Below are 26,183 nucleotides of genomic sequence, written 5' to 3' on the forward strand. Positions count from 1 at the left end.
TATTTATTTATTAATTACTATTTATTATAAACCAATCTAATCTAACCAGAGAGGGAGGGTTAAAAACATTGAGCAGTGGAGAAATTTTTTTCTCAGTGTAAACTTAAATACTAGAGGAGAACATAATTCCGTTGTGGAGCCTAATGCCACGAATTCTCATTGTAAAGTCAGTCTTTATTGTTCTTATTATTATTGTTTAATTAAAATATGTTAAAATTTTAGAAAGGAAGTATTTAATTTATTTCACAGTAAAGTTTTTATATTTTAATGATTTTGGGCCATCTTTTTTATTGCATAAAAATCTTTTCTCTAGTTATCAAATGTCTTTCTTACTAAAGTTCTATTGGTTTTGTTGAGCAAGTGGACTTTCCTCGTTTACATTTAAAAATGAAACTAACACCCACAGTACTAAGTTCAAATGCTTCATGGTGGGATTTAGAGACCAGATTGGTGATCCCTGATTTAAATCTATGAATATAAAGATAGAAAGTAATAATGCAGAAGAAAATGACATCATTAGAGATAAAGAGAGGATGAAAAAAGAAACAAGACATCAAAAGCAGGTTTGAATTCGTGATAACGTACAATTAACATTAAAAAAGAAAAAGAATAATAAAAGTGAATGATCAGGGTAAGAAAGAAAAAAGAGAAATAAGACACATTGGAGCAATTTAGCAATTTTGCCTATCACTATAAGATATAACTTAAAACTATCACTAAAACACTATATCTTTATAAACTAACCTCTACCTAATATTATTACTAAAATACTCCAATAATTTAATAATTAGAAAAAAAAAAGAAAGTTATATTCAAAACACCTAATATGAAAGATTTAATGCCCATAAGCATCGGTTAATCTGAATTATAAAATTTAACTAAAACTAAACTAAAAAATAATAATAAAAGGAAATGATAAAACTGTGCATGGCAGAAAAAAGAAAGGAATATGTTCGCAGGTTTCTGATAGATGTAGCACCATCTTTTATTCAAAAACATTGTATAACAATTATACTAAGCTGTTGCTTAAGCTTATTTCTTTTTTAATTAAAAAAACAAAAAAAGAGAAATGTGCATTAAGCAATTGTGTTGTAACGCCTTGTCAGCAAGCTAAGAATATCCTTTGTGTGAACAGCGTAACTGACAGAGATGCCAGGGTAGGCACAAAGGAAATAAAATCAAGGTCAAACGAGTGAGTGAATTATGAAAAGAAAAACAGTGATATAATAAATAAGGAAGTTTTTTAAATAACTTTGGAAAAATTAATAATTAATAATCAAGACTTTTTAAAATTATAATGCTGTTGTGCTAATTTGAAATTGAATATATATTTAGGTTGATACTGTCTGGTTGGATCGCATGAGATGTCGGCTTATAATTCTATTAACATTATAATCATTTCAAAAGTAAAACTCCAGTATCATAAAACAATGACCAAAAGAGAAAGAAATAAAAAATCTAAGATGAAATAAACAAAAAGAGAATAATGTATTAGCACAGTTAAGAAATTCTTTATTTTAAGTATCATTAATCCATTTAATTTTAAATAAGACACAATGAAAAATAACATATCTAAATTAAAATTCATTTCTACATCTTTTTTGGCATAATCAGATACAATATAAAATACCTTTTTATAAATTTATTTTTTACAAACTTTAACTTACAAAAATTTTTCTAGAGGGAATGAAAATGAAAATGCTCAATTTTTGGAAGATTTGTATAACCGAGGAGCACTTTTTGATTAATTAACAATATTAGATTATATTCATGTACATAATTCATTAGCTAATTATTATTCATTAAAAATAGACAATTCATGAGATACAACCACATAAATATGTGAATAATTGAATTTTTTAGGAAATCTTTTCTGTTATAAAATATAGAGAACAAACAAATATATAATAGCCTGAGACAAAAGATCATTAATTATAATCTGTACCTTTGTATAAAAATTTTCTGTTTCTAAAAAAATAAAACAGGAATTGTTCAATAATTTGATAGAATCTTAAAATAACCCACAAAATCAATTACAATTCCCAGTATGACATATGACAGTTTCTAAATGATCCATGTCTGATAGAAGATTGAAATTGAACCCAACAACAATACATAGATATTTTATTTAATTTAAGCCTTATATGAGAAAACAGAAAAAGATAAGAAATAAGATAAGACAGCTCACCAATGGCAAATTGTTTAGACGGAACATCAGTAGCGTCAGGAAGAGATTTCCTAGGCCTTGAAAGTTCACCACGAAGCTCCTTATTGAGATCAGTTACGCTTTCTGAGCGTGAGACTCCATCGCTACTTCCGTCTAATCTCATTAACTATAATTAAAGTAAAACAAACTATAATTGACAAGATGTTCTACTTATTGGTTTAGAAATGCACTTATTTATTCATACTTTGATATAATACAATGGAGGTTCTCTAGTATCAAATAAGAAAGTCTGTAGTTTTTTAAATGAACATTTATTAAAAAAAAAAAAAAAAAAAAAAAGCTTCATAATTTTAATAGCACTACGTGAGTAGTAGGTTATAAAGGGTTTGTTATATGGTGTGGTGTTTGATACTGTAGACAATCTTATAGAATAAATAAATGAATGGTTTTAAAATTTAAATAAATGAGGTTTTAACTTTAAATAAAGAAATTGACCTGGGCAGAATAGCCTGCAAATAGAAAATAATAATTTATGTGAGAAGGATTTTTATATTGAAGATGTCCCTGAAGATGGCTAGAAAGGCCGAAACGTAGGACAAATGAATAAATAAAGTGTTGAGACTGATATTGGATATAATATTGATTTAATTAATAAAAATTTACCTTGTCTCAAAAAATTTTGAAATAATATAATTAAAGTATTATTAAATTATGAAAGTTAAACAAAATTTAATTTAACTTAATTAAAGTATTATTAAATTCAGTAACAATTTCAACTAAGACTGACCTGAGAAAAGTTAGGTACAGAGCAAGTCTTTCTCATAGTGAGTGGAACACCTTTGTGCTGGAGGATTTCTCGAACAGCAACTCTCTGCCTCAGCCGATCAAGTGTAAGGATATCTTCAACAGCGCTTACTCCTCTTGTATATTTTTCTAAAGATAATTAACAAATTTTTTAGGTAAATATCAGCCATAAGGTAGTGTTATGTTAAATATATATCATTGTCATTCTAATTGGAATTTTTTTATTGGAAATTTCTTGTCACCAAAATAATTTTGGTGTAAATAACTTAAAAATTCTAACACAACTTATATATAAAATTTATACATTAATGATATATGTTAAACTTCTATAGTATAATTTTAATATACATTCAATAATAAATGCAAAAAAAAAAAATTAGAAAATGATTTAGTAAAAGATTATTAAATCATACCTATGTAAGTTTCTCCATCACTCAGTGATGCATCTTCACCTGATGCAGCTATCTGAGCCAAGGATTCTCGTTCTTCTAATTCTTCACTAGCCTAAAATAAAATAAATGATAAAAGACAGTAAAATATTTTAATTCTTATATTGCCTCAAAATGTCAAGTTAGTTTAATATTTAAAGAAAAAGGGAATCAATTGATAAATTTAATATTCCAAAATCACATATATGAATAAAAGTTGTGACAATAAGACTTCCTCTTTTTTTTTTTTTTTATATTGGTTAAAAGTTAGCAAAAATTGCCAGTTTTGGGACTTGATTCTTCCTTTATTAATTAATTAAATGAAATTTAGAATTTATTATTATTATTAAGAATTAATGAGCCGAAATTAAGTAATTGATAAGTTGAGCAATCGAATCAAATACTATTTACAAAATTAATAGAGGAAAGGCATATTAATAAATATATGTGTGTATAAAAAAGGCAATCCTTCCGTGTTTTATCTTAAAATTTTCTTTGATATCTCATTTTTGAAAATCCAATTGGCGTTGTTTTTTTTCAGATTAAGACTCAAAATTTACGAATATATCAAAATGAAGATGAAGATGATTTTGTATATACACTTGTCTCTGAACAAAAGAAACTGCCCTACATTATGAAAGTTGTTTAGTTGGGTAAAGGAAAAATATAAAAAAAAAAAAAATACTAGTTTTTTATTAAGTTGTTAATAGTAGCTGGACATGATTGAAATAAACTGTTCAAGAACTGATTACCTTTGGAATGTTGGAGACAACTTCATATGTTACACCTGTAGATGAAAGACCATCCGATCTAACAATTTTCCTTCTGATTCTGTCCGTTATACTCTGTCGTTTATAAATATTCAAACATAAACGTTTCCTCAAGACAACATCCATTGGTGCAGGATGAGACAACCTCACTGTAGTTCGCAAAATCAAATACACCCTCTCATTACCTATTTAAAATGAGAATATAAAATTAAACTTTAATTAATAAACCAATAAAAAAATAATAGTAATTGTAACAAAAAAGTAAATGTTGAACATTCTAAATTTATTTTACCATCTGTTAATCTATTTAGATGAATGGAGTTATGAACTGACGAATCCCATGTAGCTATCGCACAAACTTCTTTCTCACAATGCTTCACTATTGGGAGAGTATGAAAATTTTTGCCAAGTTCCTTCGGTAAAATAGAATTGAGACCGGCTATTGGTAACTCTAAGCCTTCTCCTGACCATTTGTTGGCCGAAAGATCCTCAGCTAAAAAAATAACATGCATAAATCAAAATTGTACATAAATTTACAGTTTTTTTCCATATTTTAACTTCAACCCTGAGAAATAATATAAACTGAGGCATGCAGAGAAATTATGACATGATTTAGGGGAAAAATTTTGACCTATGAAAATATCAGAAATCCCTTAAAACTTTTTTTGATATATCTTAGTTATTGAGATACAATTGATATTAATTCAATGAACACTAACACTACAAAGGAAAATATTTTGAAACTCTGAATTAAAAATATTAAGTATGAAGTTTTCTACTAAAAGCTTAAAATCAATCATGGGTAGATGCTCAAAGTAAGTAAGGTAGGCTGGAGTAGAATATTTTTCAAGTACCTGAGAACCGAGCTGAACTATCTTTGGAAATTATTTTACACAATAAAACTGGATAAATATAGTTATATTTTGTACAGTTAGTACTTTACACTTTATTGAACATATCCCAACCAATATTTATACAATAAAGTGTATAAATATTACAATAAATCTATTACTGATAATTATAGTCATTAACGTAGTCCTAAGGAGATTTTTCCCCTCAATCATTTTGAATGATATTTAATAATTAAAAATGAATCCCACTAAAAAAAATAAACAACCATAATAAATTTGTTAATAATTTTAATTAAAGAAGTTCAAAACAGGGGAAGAAAATTACTCTGCTTTCATACTTATCAAACATTCATTTTATTTCTCTTTTCATTTTTACTGAATGACTTTATTGAGTGAACAATGAAATTTAAAATAAGGCAATAATTAAATGAGATATAATGGAATAAATTATTAAATGAAATAACTTATTTACATATTGGTGCTTTGCTAAAATAGTGATACATCTCACAAAAAAGATTTTTTTTTCTATTTTAAGTTTGATGTATTCCATAGATTATACCATGGAATTTGGCCACTTTGTATGGTATACCACCCACCTAGCTTTAGGACAGTCTGTATTAGGACATCAGTAGACAGAGTAACCCTAGTATAAGCTGATATCTTTGGAAGACATCCAATTAAGAAATAAATTAAAACTTTTTCTTAAGTCAGAAGTGTCACAATTCAAGCAAAATATAAAATAAAAACGTGTATTCGCTCAAGTCATTTACGTTTTTTCCCACTGACCTACTTTATTTTGTAAAGGATTGCACCAATAGATTACTGATCTCCAAACATTCTTATTCTTAAAAGAATAATAATAATAATTAGAGCAAATATCTTCAGAATTTCAAGATCTATTTTGCTAAGGCATTGAGACAGCAGAGAAATTCCTTGTAATAAGAGTGTAAGATAAAAAAATAGAATACAATTTACCATTGAGATCTAAGAAAAGAACTGGAATATGTGGTTCCATCCCTGGAGGAGGAATCCAATCTGCTGGTGCGCCCGGGATACCGGAACCTGCCGCAGGGACCATTACAGCGTTTCTCTCCTCGGTCAGGCTTACCCACTGTTCAACAAGGCTTTGCTCTCTCTCACAGTCACTTTCACTTTTACCTGTAAAATTAAGTAAGTTTACAAATTATAAATTTTTTTATGGTTTGAAAGTTAAAAAAAAAAATAAATTAAATATGTAGGGCATTCCAGGAGATGTCAAAACTATGGGAGAGATAGTTCATTAAAACTTTAATTTAATGCTACCAATTTCATCTTTCTATCTCAATCCATTGTAGTGATATCATGTTTTTTTTTTCATTTAAATTTGAATTTCGTTACTGTAACTGAACCATTCTAATCATCTTCGGGATCTACGATGAATTTTCAGTATGATAGCAACCAATTTGTGGGAAAATGTCACTCTGTTAGGCAGTATCAGTCAAAGCAAGATAAACAGGTAAAAATAAATAATTTTCAGAAATACTCATTAAGATCTAACACAATGAATTTATGATATATAATTTTATAGATTTCTAAAAAATTTATGTTGATGAAATGAAGCAAGTTTGATGAGATTGTCCAAGGTTATTCTATGAAACTCATTGCATGAGATTCTTCTGAGTATGTATGGAAACTATTAATTTTTATTTGGTTGCTACGATCGCCTAATGAAGACTAAAATTGATTCCTATCTTATAGAAAATTCATCTCAAATTTAGTTTATGTTGAAGAATTTAAAGTTTTATAGGAAAAAATGTATTTTCTTGGACAAGCCCTTTGAAAAAACATATCTCTAAAATAGATTGAGGTGGAAAGGAGAGGTTTGTGGTACTGAACTAGATTTTTGGTAAACTATCTCTCTTCAACACTAATATTTCCTACAAGAAAACCCCGTATAGAAAAAACAAAACAAAGCATTTAAATGCAGGAAAATAAAAGTAAATTTTTAACAGTAATTCAATAAGAGGCTTTTATGCTTCAATAAGCGAGAGTTAACTATAAATCCATGACAAAAATTAGAATATATATTGCACTTTTTTTTTTGTTTTACGCAACATAATACTTCAAATAAATAACTACCAAATTGTTTTGATTATTAGCAATTATTATTTCAAAGATAATAATAAATTCTAAAAAATTAACCTTGTTTGTTTATTAGCCTTTGGATCTGTTGGTCGAGATAATTTCGCCTCCTCATGAGAGCCTCGCTCCACTTATCTCTCAGCCTGTTCAGGTCATCTTCTTGATAAGAATCAAGAGGTTTCTGCAATCTGGATCTAAAAATTAGAAAATAAATTAATATAGTAAAAATAAAAATATTTGCTAAATTGAAATTAAGAAATTCAAGTTTGGAATGAATCCTGAAAATTTATATCAATTAAAAAAAAAGCTAAAAAAAACAAAACAGAAATGCAATACCGATGGACATGCCTGCAATATAATTATGATAGTTGATGCTAAAAAAAACAATAATAAGGAAGAAAAAATTGGAAATTTTTAAAAATTTAAATTCAAAGTAAATTTTTAAATTACCGAGCAGAAACGCTGCCGAGTGCTATGTTGGTGATTTCCTGGCAGATGATGGGAAGAGTTCCTGATTGTATGACCGGGCTTACTTTCACCCTCACTCGCCTCTGTTGACCTTGTCTCAGCTGATATACACCTCCTAGAAATTAAATTTTATTACAGAGAGAAGTAGAAAGTTATCGCTTATTGTAAGTATTTACAAAAAGGGAACTGAATTTGGGCAGTGTATTTTTATTTTGACTAATCCCTCTAAGATACTGAACAAAATTATCACCATCAATAATGATTGTTCTGAGGATGTCTCTGAGGAAGGTAAGTTAAGCATTAGGCCGAAGCGAAGCTGGAAATCTGACAATCAAGTTTTTATAAAGAAGGTCGAGACAATTTGGATGATTTTTGTTATTATTAATAAAATTACCAATATAGAAAAAGATAATAAAAATATACAAAAAAATAAACGATAGTATTTACATTTCATTAATAAATTAGTTGGGATACATATTAGTTTATTTATTACAACCTAAATAATTTATAACAATTAAATTATTTAGACACGATTATCTACTAAACAAAATGTTAATGAATGTACCTTTTCTTGTATTAATTCATATTTTCAGTTAGGACACAATAATGAAACACCCTATACAAAAATCTTATATTTTTTTAATGATTATGGAAGTATTAAATGAATTAATATTTAGAGAAAGTAAATTGATAAAAAACGTAGTCAGAGTTCAGAAATGATTTGACATACCCAATATAGATAGTTTTACTCATTTTAAATATCTACAATTAGGGTAATATTGAGAAAGAACATACCAGTAAGTACTTCTCTTGATGGGCTAACTTCAACACTGGAATAATCACCAGCATCGTTCAGTTCTTCTATTTCGACCCATAATTCAATTTTTCTACTTAACTCACTCCACCTAATGTAAAATATTTATTATAGTAATAATACAGTAAAAATATTTAAAAATAAAATAGGACAATTAAAATATCTATTTCAAAAATAATAAATATGGAGCTTAAAAACTTTCATTCAAAAAATTTGTTAATGTAGAACAACACTGAAAAGTCGCTACATTATATTTGTTGGTAAAAATTGTTGTTCTTGCACAGCTGATTTTGACTGAATTCCTCAACAAAATTTATAATGTCAGGCACTTTTTCTGTGAAAATTTTATTGTTCTTCAATTCTTGTAATATATAAATTTCACGGTTTTGAAGTTAAATGAAAGAAGAGCACACATTTTAGCATTACTTTTCTTTTTTACTGCTTGTATTGGTCCATCGAACATACCAAGCAATCTTTACGACTCCAGTTTTTGCATATCAAGATATATAGAGTGACTGGTCTGTCTATGTGTGATTAAAGCAGAGATAAATATCATATTGTTTCTGCCATAATTCATGATTTCTATTTGATTAATTGATGATTTAGTGTGGTTATAATTTAATTAAATGTATCATTCCTAGAATCATTGATTACACCGAAAATCTCTGGTAAAGAAATATTTTAAAGGTTCCCTTTCATCAGAAGTGACTCAAATTGATTAGAATGACAATCTTTGTATTGTAGAATAATGAAAATAATTTGATACACATATTTTTAAAAGAAAAGGTTTGTTGTGAATAAGAAAAAGATTATTAAAAGTGTAAGACAGATTTTAACTTGTATCTACCTCAATTATCTTAGATCTAACAAAAACTTTTGACATGGGACAATATTTTTTCTTCAGTACATTCTTTTAATGACAGACATATTGTCTTCGGATTAGACAAACCTACTTGGACTACGCCTTCAACACACACACTAGCATATATATCATCATAATTACCTATCAGCGAGAGATCGTGCTTTGGCAAGCTGTTGCTGTTCCACTTCCCAACCTGGCTTGGCTTGAGTGAACCCAGCGCTTCTATGACCCCACACTTCTATACTCAATGCACCTTCTGTTCATGAAATCAATAGGCAATTAATAATATAAAACAATATCCCTGCTGAGAATCATAATAACCTAGATCTAATCAGTTATGAGGACACACAACAGAAGAAAAACTTACTATGTTTTAACAAATATTAAATTTTTTGTAGTAAATCTACTGTATGGGTAGATTTAATCATGAAAACCTTCCACAAGTCAAAATAAGCATATTTACAGAGTTGTTTTAATTTTACATTACGAAAAAATTCTTTCAGTATTTTTACTGTAGATATTTTTATAAAATACTCCTCATTAGAAGGAAAATTTTAACCAATAGCAGCCGATGGTGACATTTTTAAATTGTAAATTAAAAAAGAGATGGGAATAGTTGACTGCAGATTGATATGAGAAAAAGTTGGTTGGGAGTGCGGTCAGCAAAGATACATAAATAAACAAAATTCATTTATTTGTGCCGTTATTTATTATGACGTTTTGACCTGCATTTCAGACCTTCATCAGGAACTGACTTGGAGGGTAGTTGCCGTTTAAAGCCAACTTGACTTAAATTTTATTTATTTGTGTACTTTTGTTGACCATACCCTCGACTATTTTCTCCTCGAGGAAATTAATCAAAATGATAAAATCTTTAAAATTTCCACAAGTGTTACTAAAAGGATAAAAATTATTTTTTCTTAGTTCTATTTTATTTTTATTTTCACTATTAATTTTTAATTTTACTATTAATAATTCAGTGGTCCATCATCAGCTACATAGTCACATATAATTTTTGTGATGAAGTTTAAAAAAAAAATAAATACCACTAGAGACTTTATTGCACATAAATTCTCAAAAATAATTAAAAACAAAATACATAAATAATAAAAGCTGAGTAAGCACAAATATTATAAATAGATAAAAAAAGAAAACTCATAATTTGGATACTAATTTATACAATCTACAATTAGAAATACCTGCACAGTGCTCAACAAACTCTTCAGTCACTGGAAATGTAAATTCCTTCGTATGATCAAACGTAAAAGTCATTGAATCTGTCCCCTGCATTGAAGGTGCTTGATCGGGATTCATCTTAGGAGGGACGACAATGTTTTCCGGGTGGGTCCATAGAGTGTATTGACAAAATACAAAATTAGATAATGATGGAGGAAGTCCAGATGCTTGTTTTATGGTGACCTGAAAGAATAATCATTAAATTAATAAATGCTGATAGTGAATTATTATTAAAATTATTGACAAGAGAAATGTTCAAAGATTTTCATTATGTTATGAAGTGAAAGAAATGAAGTGAAAAATTATTGGAATTTTATAGAAGTTACAAAAAAATTGTTTTTAATTTCAACAAATTGTTTTGTTCTAATAAAAAAAAGACAAAGAAGAATTAATTGAACAGTAAAATAGTAAAAATTATTTTTTAATACCAATATATAGTAAATTGGCTCATTATTACTGGTATATATTTATAATAAAATCAACTTTGGGTTAACAAATATAGGAATAGCTAATGATTGGAGTATATAGTAAAATAACCATAGTATTGGTAGGAACTCAAGATTATTATTTTTTTTTTGTACACATGAAACTTTAAATTTATTATTTTTACTCAAAATAATGCAGATTAAAAACAAAATTATTCTCTTAAAGAAGGAATAATGAAAATTAAATAATCTGCCAAGACTAATTAAAATATTGTTAACATTTAAATGGGCCTAACCCTGATAGTAATTGAAGATGTAAATTGTGAATCTATATCATCTTTTCCAGAATCACCAGAACTTTCTGAACCGGATTCGCACATCCTATCTTCTGGAAGTTTTCCTGCAATCCTCTTTATTTCAACCTATAAAATGATTAAAAATATAATAATTAATATTAGTAAAATGCATTTTTCTGCTAAGTTGAACCTTTATGGTCTATTGTCATAATACATACTCAAGACTTACTGATAACATTCAATCATAAGAAGCTTAAATGATCAACCATATTGTAAAAACTTCAGGAAAAGTTATCGTTATGTTGAGGCTAAGCTACTCCAGAGCATATTTTTTTTAAGGGATTCCGCAAAATGAATCTCAACAATCAAACTATGCTTAGGGTGGCACGAAAGCTCATTGCAATTTACTAAAAAAAATCTAAACCATATTTGGCTGCCAAAGGACAAATGGCATAAGAGCTTCTATGATCAATAATAAGTTTACAAATTCAATACTGACTAGACAACCAAGCTACTTAATCAGAGAATGCTAAACTTGAAAAAAAAAAAAGAAGGAGGCGCTCAAGCTAAGAATTTATAAACTGAGGAATTCTTATCATCTTGTCTTCATTCTTGTCTAGTTAGTCCAAATTTCTATTGTTAATTTATTTTATTGAAGACAATTAATGCAATCTGCCACAAATTAAGGGTATTAAGTATTAATATATACACAAGTAGAAGAAAAAAAAATGTAAATAATAATAGTACTCGCTAAAATAAAAGACAAACAAATTTAAAACAATAATAATAAAGAAATATATAAAAAAAAGATAATGCTATCTTGATTTGTACAAATAAAAAATATGAATCCACATCAAAAGTATAATAACCTAAACTAATCACATAATAAATATAAAATAAAATAATTTATGTACAAGACAAAGAAAATTAAATTTAAGTAACAAAGAAATAAAAAAAACATTCACAATCAAATAAAAACAAATTCGCAGAAAAAGACATTTGCAATTGTTGATTTCTGAATACACATTATAGATTCAGATTTTGTATTTGACTTGACTCAAATATAAGTAATAAGAGATATTGTAAAATTTGAGATTTGAATAAATAAAAGATAGTAACCTGAAGCCGACCAGCTACATCTCCTTGTTGGCTGATGATAGGAGTATGGTAATCAAGAGTGACGTCTTCGGATAAGACTTCGAGGAAAATGTTCGCAACACCAATTAAGTTATGATTTTCCTGGCTCTCATAGAAAGGATCAACTACTTTTGCTGGATTTTCCTCCTTTACAAAACAAAATTTTTCGACATTTAAAATAAATCTTCACAAATTAACTACTATGACAGGACAGACAGAAGATTGCATTACCGGTTCGATTATATTTCCTGTTTCTTTTCTTTCTTCGTACATTTCCCTCATATCTACAAGCTTGTTCTCTAGTTTTTCCATAGACCATACTTGACTTCCTACCCCAGCTCTCTTCACTAAAATGGCAGGCTCGCTAACAAATGTACCTTTCTGAAACATCATAATGAATCAATATTAATAATATTTTATTAATAAATATGAATATTAAATATATTTTTAACTACTCATGCCTAGAAACAAGATACTTCTGATACTAATAATAATGAATCTAAGAATCTACTTCTATTTTTCTTCAAACCAAAGATTTGATATTTTATCAAAAGCAATGTTCGATATCGTTCAAAATTAAATTCTCAAATTTTTCATTCATAATCTTTTTCTATCAATAGTAAAAATTTATTGAATGTCAACAGGAAACAATTTATCATATCTTCTGAAGGTTTTTGCTAAATCGTATTTGTGTAGAGGCTGTACTGTAACTTTCTAATAGAATTATATTTAAGCAATATAAAACATATTCAAGCTATGACTAGTTTTTCCAAGTCAAAAATTTTGGTTCATTAACATTAAAAAATTATTCAATATATCATTTCTTATTAAATAATATAAATAAAGTTAAACTTAGAACACAAATATCAGAATCAAGAAACTATAAGAGTAACAAGTATCCAACATTTAATACTTATATCAAATGGTATCATAGGTATTGACAATGGTTTTCGAAATTATATAGCTAATGGTATCTTGCTTTTGATATAATAAAACCAAATACCGGTTCGTATGCGGTATGAAAACATCATTGTTGTTATCATATTTATATAAAATTTTAAATAATTAATTAAACAAAATAAACAATAAGCAAAGAAGTTTCTATAGTTAACTATTGCGGTTAAAATATGAACTAATGAATTTAAAATAAATTCTTCTACCTTTTGAACCTTGTTGCTAACAGAAAACAAAGTTGTAATATTTTTAGGTTAAATATATTAGTTAATTTTAATATGAAATAATGAGACTTAATTTTTTTATATGAATGTCTTGATCAAGAAGTATATAAGGAATCTAAGCTAAAACCTTTATCCAATTTGGATCTATCAAATTTTATAGGGCAACCAAACTCATTGTATTTTAGGAAGATTTGTGTGATTTTTTGGTGCTATTTTTTTTTTAATTTTATCCTATATTCAACAATAGATACAACAGTAAATGTGTTCGAAAAACAGGTATTGAACTATTTCAGATACACTGCACTAGAAGTTCATTTTTTACGCATTTTGAGAAAATTTTGGTGTATTGAGGAACTATTACAAACATCTATAAACTATAAAATTGAATCTCTAAATGTACCACAAAGCAGTTAATGAAAATTATGTTACATGATGATACTTAATACTAACATAAAGTAAGTTCATGTCATCATGCAAGCTGATTAATTAAGTAATTATAAAATTACTAGACTACTTTGTAAAAAAAAAAAATTGGTTCTAAAATAAATAAAAAATAAAACTAAAATAAACAAAAAAAAAAAAAACTTTATACCTGTCTATACAGAGAAGAATATACCTTTCTGTTAGGACTCAAATTGGCAGGTGGAATTTGCAGAGTAACGCTAAATTTTGTCTGCTTTCCAATTTCTTCGGCAAGAAAATTCGCTTCATTAACAAGAACATTGGCTTTAACAATGTCTTGTTTCAGTTTAACTAAACTTCTCCGAAACATATCATCCCTAAAATTTGAATATTATAAATACATGTGATTTAAATAAAGATGAAGTCAAACAACTTATTGGCGAGATGATGGATTCTAGTTTGGACCATGATTTACCCAATTATTAAATACGTTATAACATTTATAATTTAACTTTTATAAATATTAATAATTCTATTATTATAAATATTAATAATTTTATTATTATTAATAAGTTGATTAATTTTATTGTTACATGTGTCAAAGAATCAAAAGGATGGTAAAATTGCTAAATAATTAGCGAGTAAATATGCATAATCATCATAAAAAAAGAGATATTCTTGGAATAAAATTTGTATTGTATATTTATACTCTTAATGTATTCTAAACAAGATAATAGAATTTTAAGGAGCTATTGTGATGGGTTTGTAAAAGTTTAAGAATCCTTGATCCAGCCAAAACATCATAAAAAGTAAATATAAACTGTTACAAACCTTTCTTTTGCCCATTTTTCTACCCTCATTAATGTTGTAGGCGTAGAAGGTGTAAGTTTTCCAGTTCTGAATGGGTCAAAAGGTAGGTAAGGTGTAGACGGGGACAAAATATTTCGAAGATGCTGAAATTGCCTTTCATACTCTTGTCTTTGCCGTTCTAATGCCACTGTTAAACATAAATATTATTAAACATAAATATTATTATTTAATAGCGAATAACTTTTAAGATTAAATATTTTCAATAAAATTTAATTATAATATAGATATCCCTTGGTAAGAAATAAATTGTTGAATTTAAAAATAATAAGACATTTTTAAAGGTATAGACAAAAACCAGCACACATTGGTCTGCCACCATTGCACAATAGTATCGTGAAATCAATGGCTTCCATCATATCATATATATAACAAAAGTATTATAAACATACATAATTTTATAATTTGATTCAAACCTTTTTAAGTTAGTCCCATTTTAACTTAATCAAGCAGAGAAAATAAAAATGGAATAAATTATAAATATGAAAAATTAAATACTAACTAAAATGGCAACAAAAAGGAATATATAAATCTCTCTTTCCTCTAATATACTAGAGGGTAACAAGGCATAAGAGATACAAAACTTAGAGATACATACAGTATTTAAATATCAAAATTATAAGTAAAAACCATTAATTTTCATATTTTTTTCTAATGAGAGATATATTCATTAAATAAAAACCTTGTTTATCTTCTTCATGCTGCCTTTCGATTTTCGCAATAGCGGCTTGAAGAGGGTCATTAGATAATTCTTTCAACATTAATTCTTCTCTGGCAAAATTATAATCAATCGTCTGAGCAGGAGTCTGCGGTTCACTGCATGTTGATACTATGAAGAAAAATAGTTTAAATTATAAGATATATAAAAGAATTAAAATAAAGTTTATAACCACTATACAAGTAAACCTAATCTTTCCAAAAATGAAATAAAATGCTTTTTAAATAACCTACTGCAGTATTTAACTTTCACAACTTTTCACTCCCTTAACAAATATTTCACATAAACTGAGGCTACCATAAATCTGATAGCAAAACATGAAAGATCATTGGATAATCTATCATATAACCTTTTTTTTTATATCTTCAGAACAACTAAATTATACTCAACTAAACAATATTACTTAAAACATTTGAAAAAAATTTAAAACTTTGAAGAAATGTAATTTTTTTTTTATTTTAATTAGTTTTACTTATTTAAATACTTATTTGATATTTGTTAAATTTTATGAAAACCTTTTTAAATAGTAAACTTTACAATGATAAGCATATATTTAAAATAGTTCTCTGATCCATATTAGAAATAAAAAAACATTTAATGAACACAGTTTTTTTGGTATATAAAATATTTTTAAGCATCAAGAATGGAAAAATTGTAGACTTTGTTTATATCCTAATTTTTTTTTTTTATTATATCTTTTTTATAACTAAAATTATGGCTGCTTTGAGGAAATAGATATATGATAACAAGTAATGTAAGCGATAAATTAATCTATTCATACCTCCTTGTGATTTAGGACAATTAACTCTGAAAAAATGGTGATTTCCCCAAAGCAGTCTGTCTCCATTGTGAAGTAGAGTCTTTTCAAAAACAGGAGCACCGTTGACAAAACACCTAGCTCCAGCAATTGGAATCATGTATAGTTTTGTGTCATCTATCGTTAAAACGCAATGCTCAGCTTGAATACCTAAAAAAAGACAATAATTTTTGGTTTCAATATTAATGTAATAGTATTGTTAAAGATATTTATCGGTTAATTATATAATCAACATTATACCTAATCCCGACAGTTGAATATCTTGAACAACAGGAGCACCTCGAGCTCCGACGAGCGTTCTCTCTTTTAGGTAATAGACTAGTAGTTCATTGAGACTTGGGTCAGCGTTCAAGTTGACGAGGTAAAATTTATTCTTTTCAACTTTTATTCCTGAAGCTTGAACAGATATACCCATATTCTCAAGCGCTTCATGCCTCTCATGTTGAATTTGTTCTGGAAAAAAAAAAAGAAAATTAAATAAAAGTAAAGCAATTTTCAAGAAAGACAAATGGGAATTTTAGATGTTTCAATAAACAAAATGAACTGACAGGTCATAAAAATAAAATACAGATTAAGCTATGCTAGTTGATTAAATACATTTTTTTTTTTTTTTCGGCCAAGACTCCCACTGGAGTGCTATACAGCCTAACCATGGTTGAGGGTCAAATTTTTCATTTATTGAGACCGCCAATCAATGAAAAAAGTCAATCAATAAAAGTAGGTACTAAAATTTATTTTAAAAATGAAATAATTGCACCTCAACGGTTGGGATTAGTAACAAATGAATCTAAAAATTTAATAAACGCTGAGCCAACATGTAAATGTCTGACTGTATGTTCAAACGTTGCCATTAGTTTTTATAATGATAAATATACTTATTTTTAAAAACCATTTTAATTATTCACAAATTCAAATGGTCTCGTTTAATGGCCATTCGACTCAAGTGGAAAATAGGTAGGGTTAAAAACTTAAATTTAATTTTCTTTTTTAAACTACGACAAATGCCAACATATTACATTTACACTTGTCCTCTTGTTCTTGTTGACAACACACTAATGACAGATAGATGAAAAATAAGTAGGGTTATTTTATTTAAATAAAATGGCAAGAGACCTACTGGCAAAGAAAAAATATCAGACCTTGTTTAAAAAAAATGATCATGATATGATACACTTTTCAGACGATAATACAAATAAAAACTTAGAAAGAATGTTTCTTCTTAAAATTACTAGAACCTGTTTAAACTTACAATTTTCAGCCCAGTACAAAAGACACATTCAAAGATTTCTTAATAAAAAAACTCTTAACTTATTGCACAATCTCCTTGCTACATCCATGACAACTTACAAATTATTATTGTATTGACGTATTGACTTATAAATTAGAAGGAAACAACTCACTAATAGAAAAAATGGTCACAACGTATGTGTCTAAGAATATCAAAAGGATTTAAAAGATTAAGAGATAATGAGAGATCTGCAATTATAATCTTTTACAATCTAATGTAATCTTTTACAAAGAATTAACATAGGAGGTTCTCCTTCTACCTCACTCATATCTGAATCAGCTGATTAGCAATTCATATTTTGACAAGTGTTGATAAATAAATATATTTGTATTGTGACAGGTGTCTGGCGTCTATGGTTAAAAAAAACAAAACCTGTTGGATAATGATTTAAGTAAAAATAAAATAGCATGGACTAACAATATTAGGCAAAATTACTATTCCATTAACTTAATTTTAAGTAAATTATCTGTTTGAAAAATTTACCTGTTTTTATTAATTTTTCTTCCCATGTAGTTGACATGGCTCTCATCAATTTTTCACTTTCTGTCAGTTTTTCATGTAAGTCCAGTGGCTGTAATAATAACTTTTATTTAACTTCTTACGACATCAAAATAATAAATTAAAAATATCTAACACATATACTTACGATAACAGGCGATTCCTGAGAATCAAGACATGGAAGTTAAGAGAATACAGTGTTATTTAAACCAAATTTACACAATGGGAGGGAGGAGGGAATACTTATAAATGAAAAATCAATAGCTTACGTAATTACATTAACATATAAAAAGCAACAAGTATGCCGATGATATAATTCTACCCCAATATTTACTGCCCTAGATTTTAAATATATAAGAATCTAATAATACAGTTGCACCCCTAAAATAGGCCTGTTAGATCTTGTTAACTGAACTCTGGACATTTTAAAACTAAACACACTTAAAATAAAACTAGACCTAACTTTATTTCACAATAAAAAAATTACTAATCATTGCACTATAAATTGATTCACATTTTAAGTGACTGAAGAGTGAAAACAAAATTGGTCTGTTTAACTTTATCACATAATGTTTAGATTTATATACAGTAATAAAAACTGGAAACAATTAAAAGTATCTACTGAACAAGGGATTTTTTAAAAACTTTTACTGAATTTTTGTTGTTTTTTGAGCTGTACATATACCGTTAGACTGATAAGTATTTATACATTAATTTAAAACAATATTTTTTAAGGAACTTTGAATTTTTATTAATTTTTTTTTAATATTAAATAAAGTTTTTAGAAAAAAGTTAGAAGAAAATATATTTGAAAATACCAATTATTCTACGAACATATTAAAAAGTAAATCTGAAATTCTCTTAAAATATAAAACTGAATATGAAAGATTTGACTTTTATTGTTTACTTTTTGTTTTTTAAGTCTAAAATGATTCCTTCATCTTCAAAAAATTGAACTGCAAATATTCTTGACATATATTACATTTATAAATGTTATTGCTTAAGCTGTAACACCTTCTAAGACAAAAAAATCACAAATACGATTCTAATACTTTAAAAATCAATGGATCATTCTAAAGACATTTCGCCTCAACTATCTTTTTGTAGTAAGCCTGTATAATTTTTTTCTGACTTGGAGGATTCTTTTAAGAGGTCCCAAGAATAATCATTAAATAATACCATATTATCACATTTAAGTACTTTAATTTGACAAAGATGTAAATTTTTAACATGAGCTAATTTGATGAATGACATGAACACTTTTAACATTTGGCAGGCATCTGTTGATTGTCTATATAGGTGAGCGATTAAAAAATAATCTACTGTTAAAAATTTGAAAATATCCATGCCATTAAATCAAAAATAAATTTAAACATAAAATACTTTTACCTTCAATAACAATATAAGCATTGAATCTCTGAAAGATAAAATTATCCTTAATTTTTCCATTTGATGACTGACCAGCTAATTTTGATATTCCAACTGATAACACAATTTCATTATGATACAATATGTTAAACATGCTTTAAATAAGACAAAAACTGATTATATTTTATATAGCTTCAGATGAAGTTTTTAAAACTAGAAAGTGAATTTTTTAATATAAAATAAAATAATTCATAAAAAAAAGAAATGTTAGTAACATTTTTTATTTTTTTTATTTTTGATGTTAATAATATTTTTAAATTTCTCAAGCTTTGGTTATTACGATTAATTAAAATCAAACAAACGAACAATTCTACATCATACTGAAGCTTTTCAAACACTGCTTCGTTTAGTTTGGCATCACAGGGTTAGGAAGCCTATATATCAACGATCTAAACACAAACAGCTCACTGTTACATGATATTACTTCAACATGGGAAGAGATGAATTCGAAACATCTTTTCTCTTGAAGATGATCAATTATATATGCTTCAAAGATTTGAATATGACCACATTAAATCACTTGCAACTATAACCCTAAGTTGAATAATTGTAACTTCCTCCTTCTTCTATCAATAAAACAAAAATAAAATAAAAAAAAACTATAAAGTACAAATTAATTTTATTTTTTAAAATATTAAAAAACAAAATGACAAAAATATTTAATTATTTTAAATTCTAGTTTGGGAAACAACAGAACTATTTATAACAAGAGAGAAGCGCATGACATTACGTAAACAGTGATAAGAGTGAATAAATTAACATAGACACTGTAAATATTTTTAAACACTATTTTTGCTGTTATCAGTAATTATTTCATAGCTCTAATAGGAAGGGATATAGACAATTATTTCATAGCTCTAATAGGAAGGGATATAGACAATTTTTTAATAAATCTCAAAATATGAATTAGAACCAGTCAGAAATGAATATTTCTAAAGAATAGGAAAAAACACGGATAAATAAACTCATAGAAGTATTTGTAATTTTATTTTATATTATTTTGAGAAAATGGCAAGTGGGAAACTTTTCTAATCTATTTAATTTCCATTAGTCTTTCTCCAAATTGTATTTGAATATAACTTTAAAACACAATAAAGGGCCTATAAATCTATAAATAGAATATTTTTCAATATTATTCCTCTATAATACATAAGTATATTGAAAATCTAATTCAGTACCGAAATTATAAATATAAACAAGGGAAGACCCATACCAAGGACAGCTTTCCCTCTCACTCTACCTCAGAGGTTCCCAATCTTTTTCAGTTTGCGGCTTCCTAAATAATTGGATTTTTTTCTTTGGTGCCCTTAATACATCAGATTTTTTCTAAATTTTTGACTTTCTTGAAAAACTGGGAAATTTTCCTATTTAAAAGCGATTACCCATTTAACAGCAACAAATTAAAAACATATACTATTTTCCTTGGGATAGTAAAAAATATCTAATTTCAATTGTTTCAGTAATATCCATATTGAGACTGGACAACCACCATTAGGTTAGGTTTGTCGAAAAATAAATAAAACACAAATTTTAAGTTAAAAAACAATTTATAGAACCTCCATTGATGATTAAAATTATTAATAGGATGGATGGGATTGATGTTCACTACACAACTTTTCAAATCTCGGAATAAAATTGGATATGACGACCCTCATTTTTAGTTTAACATTAATTTTCAAGCGATATTTACTTTTTATTACCGTGATCGATTATTATCTGCTTCAAAGTATTTTCCGAACCTTTTTATAAGCTCTGATAGGTTATCGACAAAAATGGATTTTATATTGCAAGACAAATTAATTTCATTTGAGATTACAAACTGGTTCAACAAGGGAAAACAATCACTGATACACTCTTCATTAATTTTTATTTTCCTTAGTTGTAATTTTTTTTTTAATAATTGAATAATTTACAGCCCCCTTATGACGGCATCACGGCACACACTTTGAGAATCACTGCTCTACCTCATCATAATGTTTATTTATTAAGCCTATCATTTCTCATTAATTTATGCTTGCCAATTTTTTAGGTGATTGTTAAAATAATTAAAACTTTAATCATAAATCAATGTAGCAATTTCTGTAAAAAAAAAACATAAAACTTATACTAACAATTTATTCATGAATTGGATAACCTTTCAGATATCAAGTTGTCTATATTCAAATCCAATTCCTATTATTTACTACTTCTATAACTGTACATAAAATTCATTTTGTAAAATTAAATATTATTAGAAGTTTAGATGCTCCATGGTATTAACTAATCTCAGAAGTATTCGGTTCTTCTATTTACGGAGATGAAGTGAATTTTATAAGCAATTAGACACTTTTTAGTTTGTTTTTTCTTTGTGGAAATTACTACATTGATGAATATATTTTAGTCGTAACAAGATAGAGTATTTTTGGATAATGACTTATCATAAATTTTCAATTGATATAACTAATAAATGGAGCAGGGACTTTACCTCAAATGTAATATTTAGTCATAAATTTTCTTAACCAAATAAGATTTTATACTAAAGACAACAATTCCTTTTAAATTAACATGTAAACAGAATAAAAAAAACAAACAAAAGAAACGAGAACTCACAGTTGAATTAGAGCCAGTTGCATACTTGAGCATCTCTTTGAGCGTCTCAACCTCTTGCCTAAGCTCTCGGATGATACGAGCGTTAGGGTCTTCATTAACAACAGCGTGGTTCACAATCCTTTTCGCTCGATCTGCATACCTCAAGGTAGATAGCGTTTCTTCGAAATTGTCCGCTGCTGGTGAAACAGTGGCAACCATTACAGTCTTAGAATTTCCTCCGAGATTGTCCTGATCACAATAGTACCAATTTAGTTCTAAAAAACTTACAAATGAAAATGTGAAAAGATTATTTCTTTTAATCTCTTCAAGATAATCAATTTTAACATTTTCTATTATATTACTTAAAATAAACCATTTCTACCTTTAACAACCATGTAAGCACTGAATCTCGATATGGTACGAATTTATCCTTATTTTTTCCATTTGATGATTGATCAGCTAATTTTGATATCACGAGCCCAAGAGTGGTTAGAGATCTAGAAATTAGATAATAATTACAAAATAAATAAATTAATCATTAATCCTAATTGAATTAAAACAACATATATGGTGCAAAACTTTCTTCAATAAAATTGACTTCATTATCAAAAGTTTTAGAGAAATCATCACTTCAAGGACTTGATCCATTGACTAGTGGTTTTGTTTTTATTAATTGAAAAATATAAATAAAAGCAGCAAAGCTAAAATAAAAAAAAAAGAAAGAATATATTTTGTCTAAATTTGTTAATGTTGACTCAGTAATACTCTGTAATAGTAAAGATGTAATACTCTCCTTCAAATATAAGAATTATGTAGTAGATGTATGAAGTTTTTAATATTTAGATAACATATATACTTTTTATTATTCTAATTATATTTGATTCATTGTGGTAAATCAAGGATCAGTTACTGGACACTATTGGATAAATAAAATAATTTTTATAATACTATGGCAGAGAAATGGTGGGAGGGGGACAAGATGTTTATGACTTTACACATGTATTTCAAACAATAACAGAGCAAAACCAGGAATCCTAAAATAATAAATAATTACAAATAAATAGAGCCACGTACTTATTAATGTTGGAACCTTCCTTAAGCCTGTCACCAACTGCTCCTGTTTTTGCCGCTCTTTCACTGCCAGCAAGATCTACCAAGGACATCCTTGAAACACGTTCACCACTCACACCAGAAACAGGGTCGTTGAGTGTCTGAGTTAAGACTACGGAGAAAACAGCATGCGAGCGAGATGATTCTGAATTCATGTTTGTTGCTGCAACTGTTCGAGATTTGTTGCCTTCAGCCATAAGATTGTCAATGTCCTAAAAGAAGATAATAAAATAAAATAAACAAGTTTGACTAATTATAAGTATCATATTGTGCAATTCGCCAAAACTAGAACCATTAAATTGATATAATTTCATAAAAATATTCACAAAGATGTTATTGTTTCAATCTTTATTACTTAAATATTCATATAACATTTTTTTCCATTACAGTAAGAAGAAACCATTAATAGATTAAAGAAATATAAAAAAGGCAGTTTCATTACAAAAATCAAACACATTAAAAAAATATTTTTTTTTGTTTCTAAGCCCCAAAAAATGAGTTGAAGGGAAACTCTTTTACAGCATTGGGAATGCATTTGAAGAGGGGGCTGAGGAAATTTGATATTTTGGATAAGAGGTAGTGTTGTATGTTAGTCTGATGGTGTCAGGGCATGCCAGGTTTGTTGTGACAGTAATGGTTTAGTAACTTGTCCTCAGTCTGGTCAGTGGCTGTTTGTGTGGGTCTGCCATCTTTGTGACCGTCCTGTCAGTGTCAGTGTAAAGAAGAGGGAGTTTGTGCAGTACTAGAGGCTATCAAAAAATTTGATGTGTTTCCGTGTGATGAATTCTGTCACCATCATTAGGTCGAGTGTTGTATGTATGTGGTCAGTCTTTACTCTTTGTAATGTAAATGGAGAAAATGGGGTCAGTAGCACTTATGCTCTACCAGATTTTAGCCTAAATCAGATACTGACATACAAAAAATACAGTGATTTATCTAGTAGTTTCACATGATATGTTAATTATTTAAAAAACATTACTTTATTAAAGTAATTGGAAGTCAGTGGCAATTAAAAAATACAGCTGCCAATACTTTCTATGACACATCAAGTTGGTTCTGATGCCGGATAAGAAAAATAATTTATCATTATTTTGATGTGTTTCTTGGCTTGTACACAGTTTTATGTGTGAAACATTATTTTAACTCTTACTTCATAAAAACTATGAGTCTTAAAGGAAATAAATTTTTAACAAACATATACTTTAATTCATTATCAGTTTTAAACACAAAAAGAAATAATATGCCCCAGACTAATACAGTGGGTATTCAATGGTATTGAAGAACATCACTTTAATATTCAGAGGTTTTGTAAGACCAATCGCATGGAAAATTGTTATTCATTTATCACAGTTATTGAAGGAAACATCTTTCTTTTTTTTATTTATATGTATATATAGTTGACCGTAAAGATTTAGATATAAGTAGATGGCCAGGGTTGCGGTCAAAAAAAGAACAAATAGTTTAAAACAATTTTAATGTCCTTAAAATTGTTTTAAACAACATCTACTTATATCTTTTTTTTTTTTATTCCCTATTCATTATTCAGTTCACTTTACTATTATTATATTTTTTTTTTGCCTTTTGATTAAGCTACACTTATCCTGTGATTTCTGTTGGAATAATACAATAAGTACACTTTAAACAAATCATAAAATTCATTAAATATTTACAATTATAAAAATTTTAGATGTCTGAAGCAATAATATTTTTATTTATTAATTTTATAAAATTATGATATTAGATGCTTGAGTTAGTAATGAAATTATACCCTACACAATAATAGAAAAATAACTCATAAATTTACTGTACCTGAAATGAAGAGACTGCGAGCTGTGAGAGCCCGTCTACGTAAGGTCCAAGAACAGCATGTTCTCTAACCTTGAGTGATTGCTTATTTGGTTTTGGGTCAAGAAGATCATGCACCTAACAAAAAAAAAATACACATAAAATTATGAAATATACATAAAATGAATACATGGCTTGAAAATTTTTAAAGAACCACCAGATTATTAGCTATAATAAGAAGGGAGTTGAATAGTTAGAAATATATATATAGACAATCAAGACACATTATACAGCCCAACTTCTTAACTCGGCAATTTTAATTGTCACAAGTTTTCATAATTTGTTTACATTAATCCATTTAATTCAAGAATCAAGTAAGCATGTTTTTCATCCAAAACTAATACAATTATTATCAAATAAGTTATAAATAAGAACCCCATTTGTCATGCCCCAATTGTTATTTAACTATTATTCAACTAAAACATCATTTTTAATTATACTTAGCATTTTAAAATAAATATACTAATTGTATCAGTAACATGATCAAAATGATCTAGAATTACACTATATGTAATATACCTTTTCATTGTATATTTCCATGTAACTAACTTCAACTTTATATGATTGCTCAGATGATTGGCACTTGGCGATTCTGTCAAATAGTGAGTCGCATAGCCTGGGTATGATACCTTTGTTATCCTGACTTCCCATCATCGTGTATGATTTGCCAGAACCTGCAGAAGCAAAGAATACAATAATGATAAACCTGATTTGCTTCAATGATTAGAATTGCTAGGAAGGAATTTGAAGCTAATACAAAATCAAAATCATATAAATAATAAATTGAAAGAGTACATATAATCCAATGCACACAAATAGAACAAAACAAAATTTAATTATTTGAATTATATATTAACACTTAAGAAAGATATTGAAGATAAAAATATATTATGAGAACTGATGTATATGTGTATATATAAATAAAAATTTAATAAGTTTAATAATACTAATCCTAATTTACAACTTGGTACCAACTATAAAATTAACTATTATAGTGAAATAATGTAATATAAAAACAAAACATAAAAGATAGTGTACCAACATAATAATATCATAAAATAAGTGACAAATTAACACAATTTTTT

General features: G+C 27.3%; 1 protein-coding gene across 5 annotated transcripts in view; it reads right to left on the bottom strand.

Moving 5' to 3' along the window:
* Positions 1-26,183, bottom strand: part of Khc-73 (Kinesin heavy chain 73) — a 224,570-nt gene that overhangs the window by 17,486 nt on the left and 180,901 nt on the right. For 2 of the 5 annotated variants that reach the window (XM_067049159.1, XM_067049163.1), the window contains exons 4-29: positions 25,618-25,772; positions 25,063-25,176; positions 23,218-23,465; positions 22,526-22,640; positions 22,165-22,392; positions 18,296-18,310; positions 18,133-18,220; positions 16,602-16,814; positions 16,326-16,511; positions 15,509-15,655; positions 14,791-14,956; positions 14,150-14,336; positions 12,611-12,760; positions 12,362-12,526; positions 11,243-11,368; positions 10,485-10,704; positions 9,427-9,541; positions 8,405-8,514; positions 7,592-7,724; positions 7,202-7,335; positions 5,996-6,178; positions 4,462-4,662; positions 4,152-4,354; positions 3,385-3,475; positions 2,955-3,100; positions 2,189-2,333 (exon numbers count right to left, since the gene is read on the bottom strand). In XM_067049159.1, the coding sequence (XP_066905260.1) occupies positions 2,189-2,333; positions 2,955-3,100; positions 3,385-3,475; positions 4,152-4,354; positions 4,462-4,662; positions 5,996-6,178; positions 7,202-7,335; positions 7,592-7,724; positions 8,405-8,514; positions 9,427-9,541; positions 10,485-10,704; positions 11,243-11,368; positions 12,362-12,526; positions 12,611-12,760; positions 14,150-14,336; positions 14,791-14,956; positions 15,509-15,655; positions 16,326-16,511; positions 16,602-16,814; positions 18,133-18,220; positions 18,296-18,310; positions 22,165-22,392; positions 22,526-22,640; positions 23,218-23,465; positions 25,063-25,176; positions 25,618-25,772 (3,984 nt within the window). The remainder of the gene's footprint in view (positions 1-2,188; positions 2,334-2,954; positions 3,101-3,384; positions 3,476-4,151; positions 4,355-4,461; positions 4,663-5,995; positions 6,179-7,201; positions 7,336-7,591; positions 7,725-8,404; positions 8,515-9,426; positions 9,542-10,484; positions 10,705-11,242; positions 11,369-12,361; positions 12,527-12,610; positions 12,761-14,149; positions 14,337-14,790; positions 14,957-15,508; positions 15,656-16,325; positions 16,512-16,601; positions 16,815-18,132; positions 18,221-18,295; positions 18,311-22,164; positions 22,393-22,525; positions 22,641-23,217; positions 23,466-25,062; positions 25,177-25,617; positions 25,773-26,183) is intronic. The other 3 variants (XM_067049161.1, XM_067049162.1, XM_067049160.1) reach the window with 3 other exon arrangements.

Source organism: Halyomorpha halys, unplaced genomic scaffold (genome assembly GCF_000696795.3).
Source record: "Halyomorpha halys isolate HHAL.00 unplaced genomic scaffold, Hhal_1.1 Scaffold627.1, whole genome shotgun sequence".
NCBI classification, from domain to species: Eukaryota; Metazoa; Arthropoda; class Insecta; order Hemiptera; family Pentatomidae; genus Halyomorpha; species Halyomorpha halys.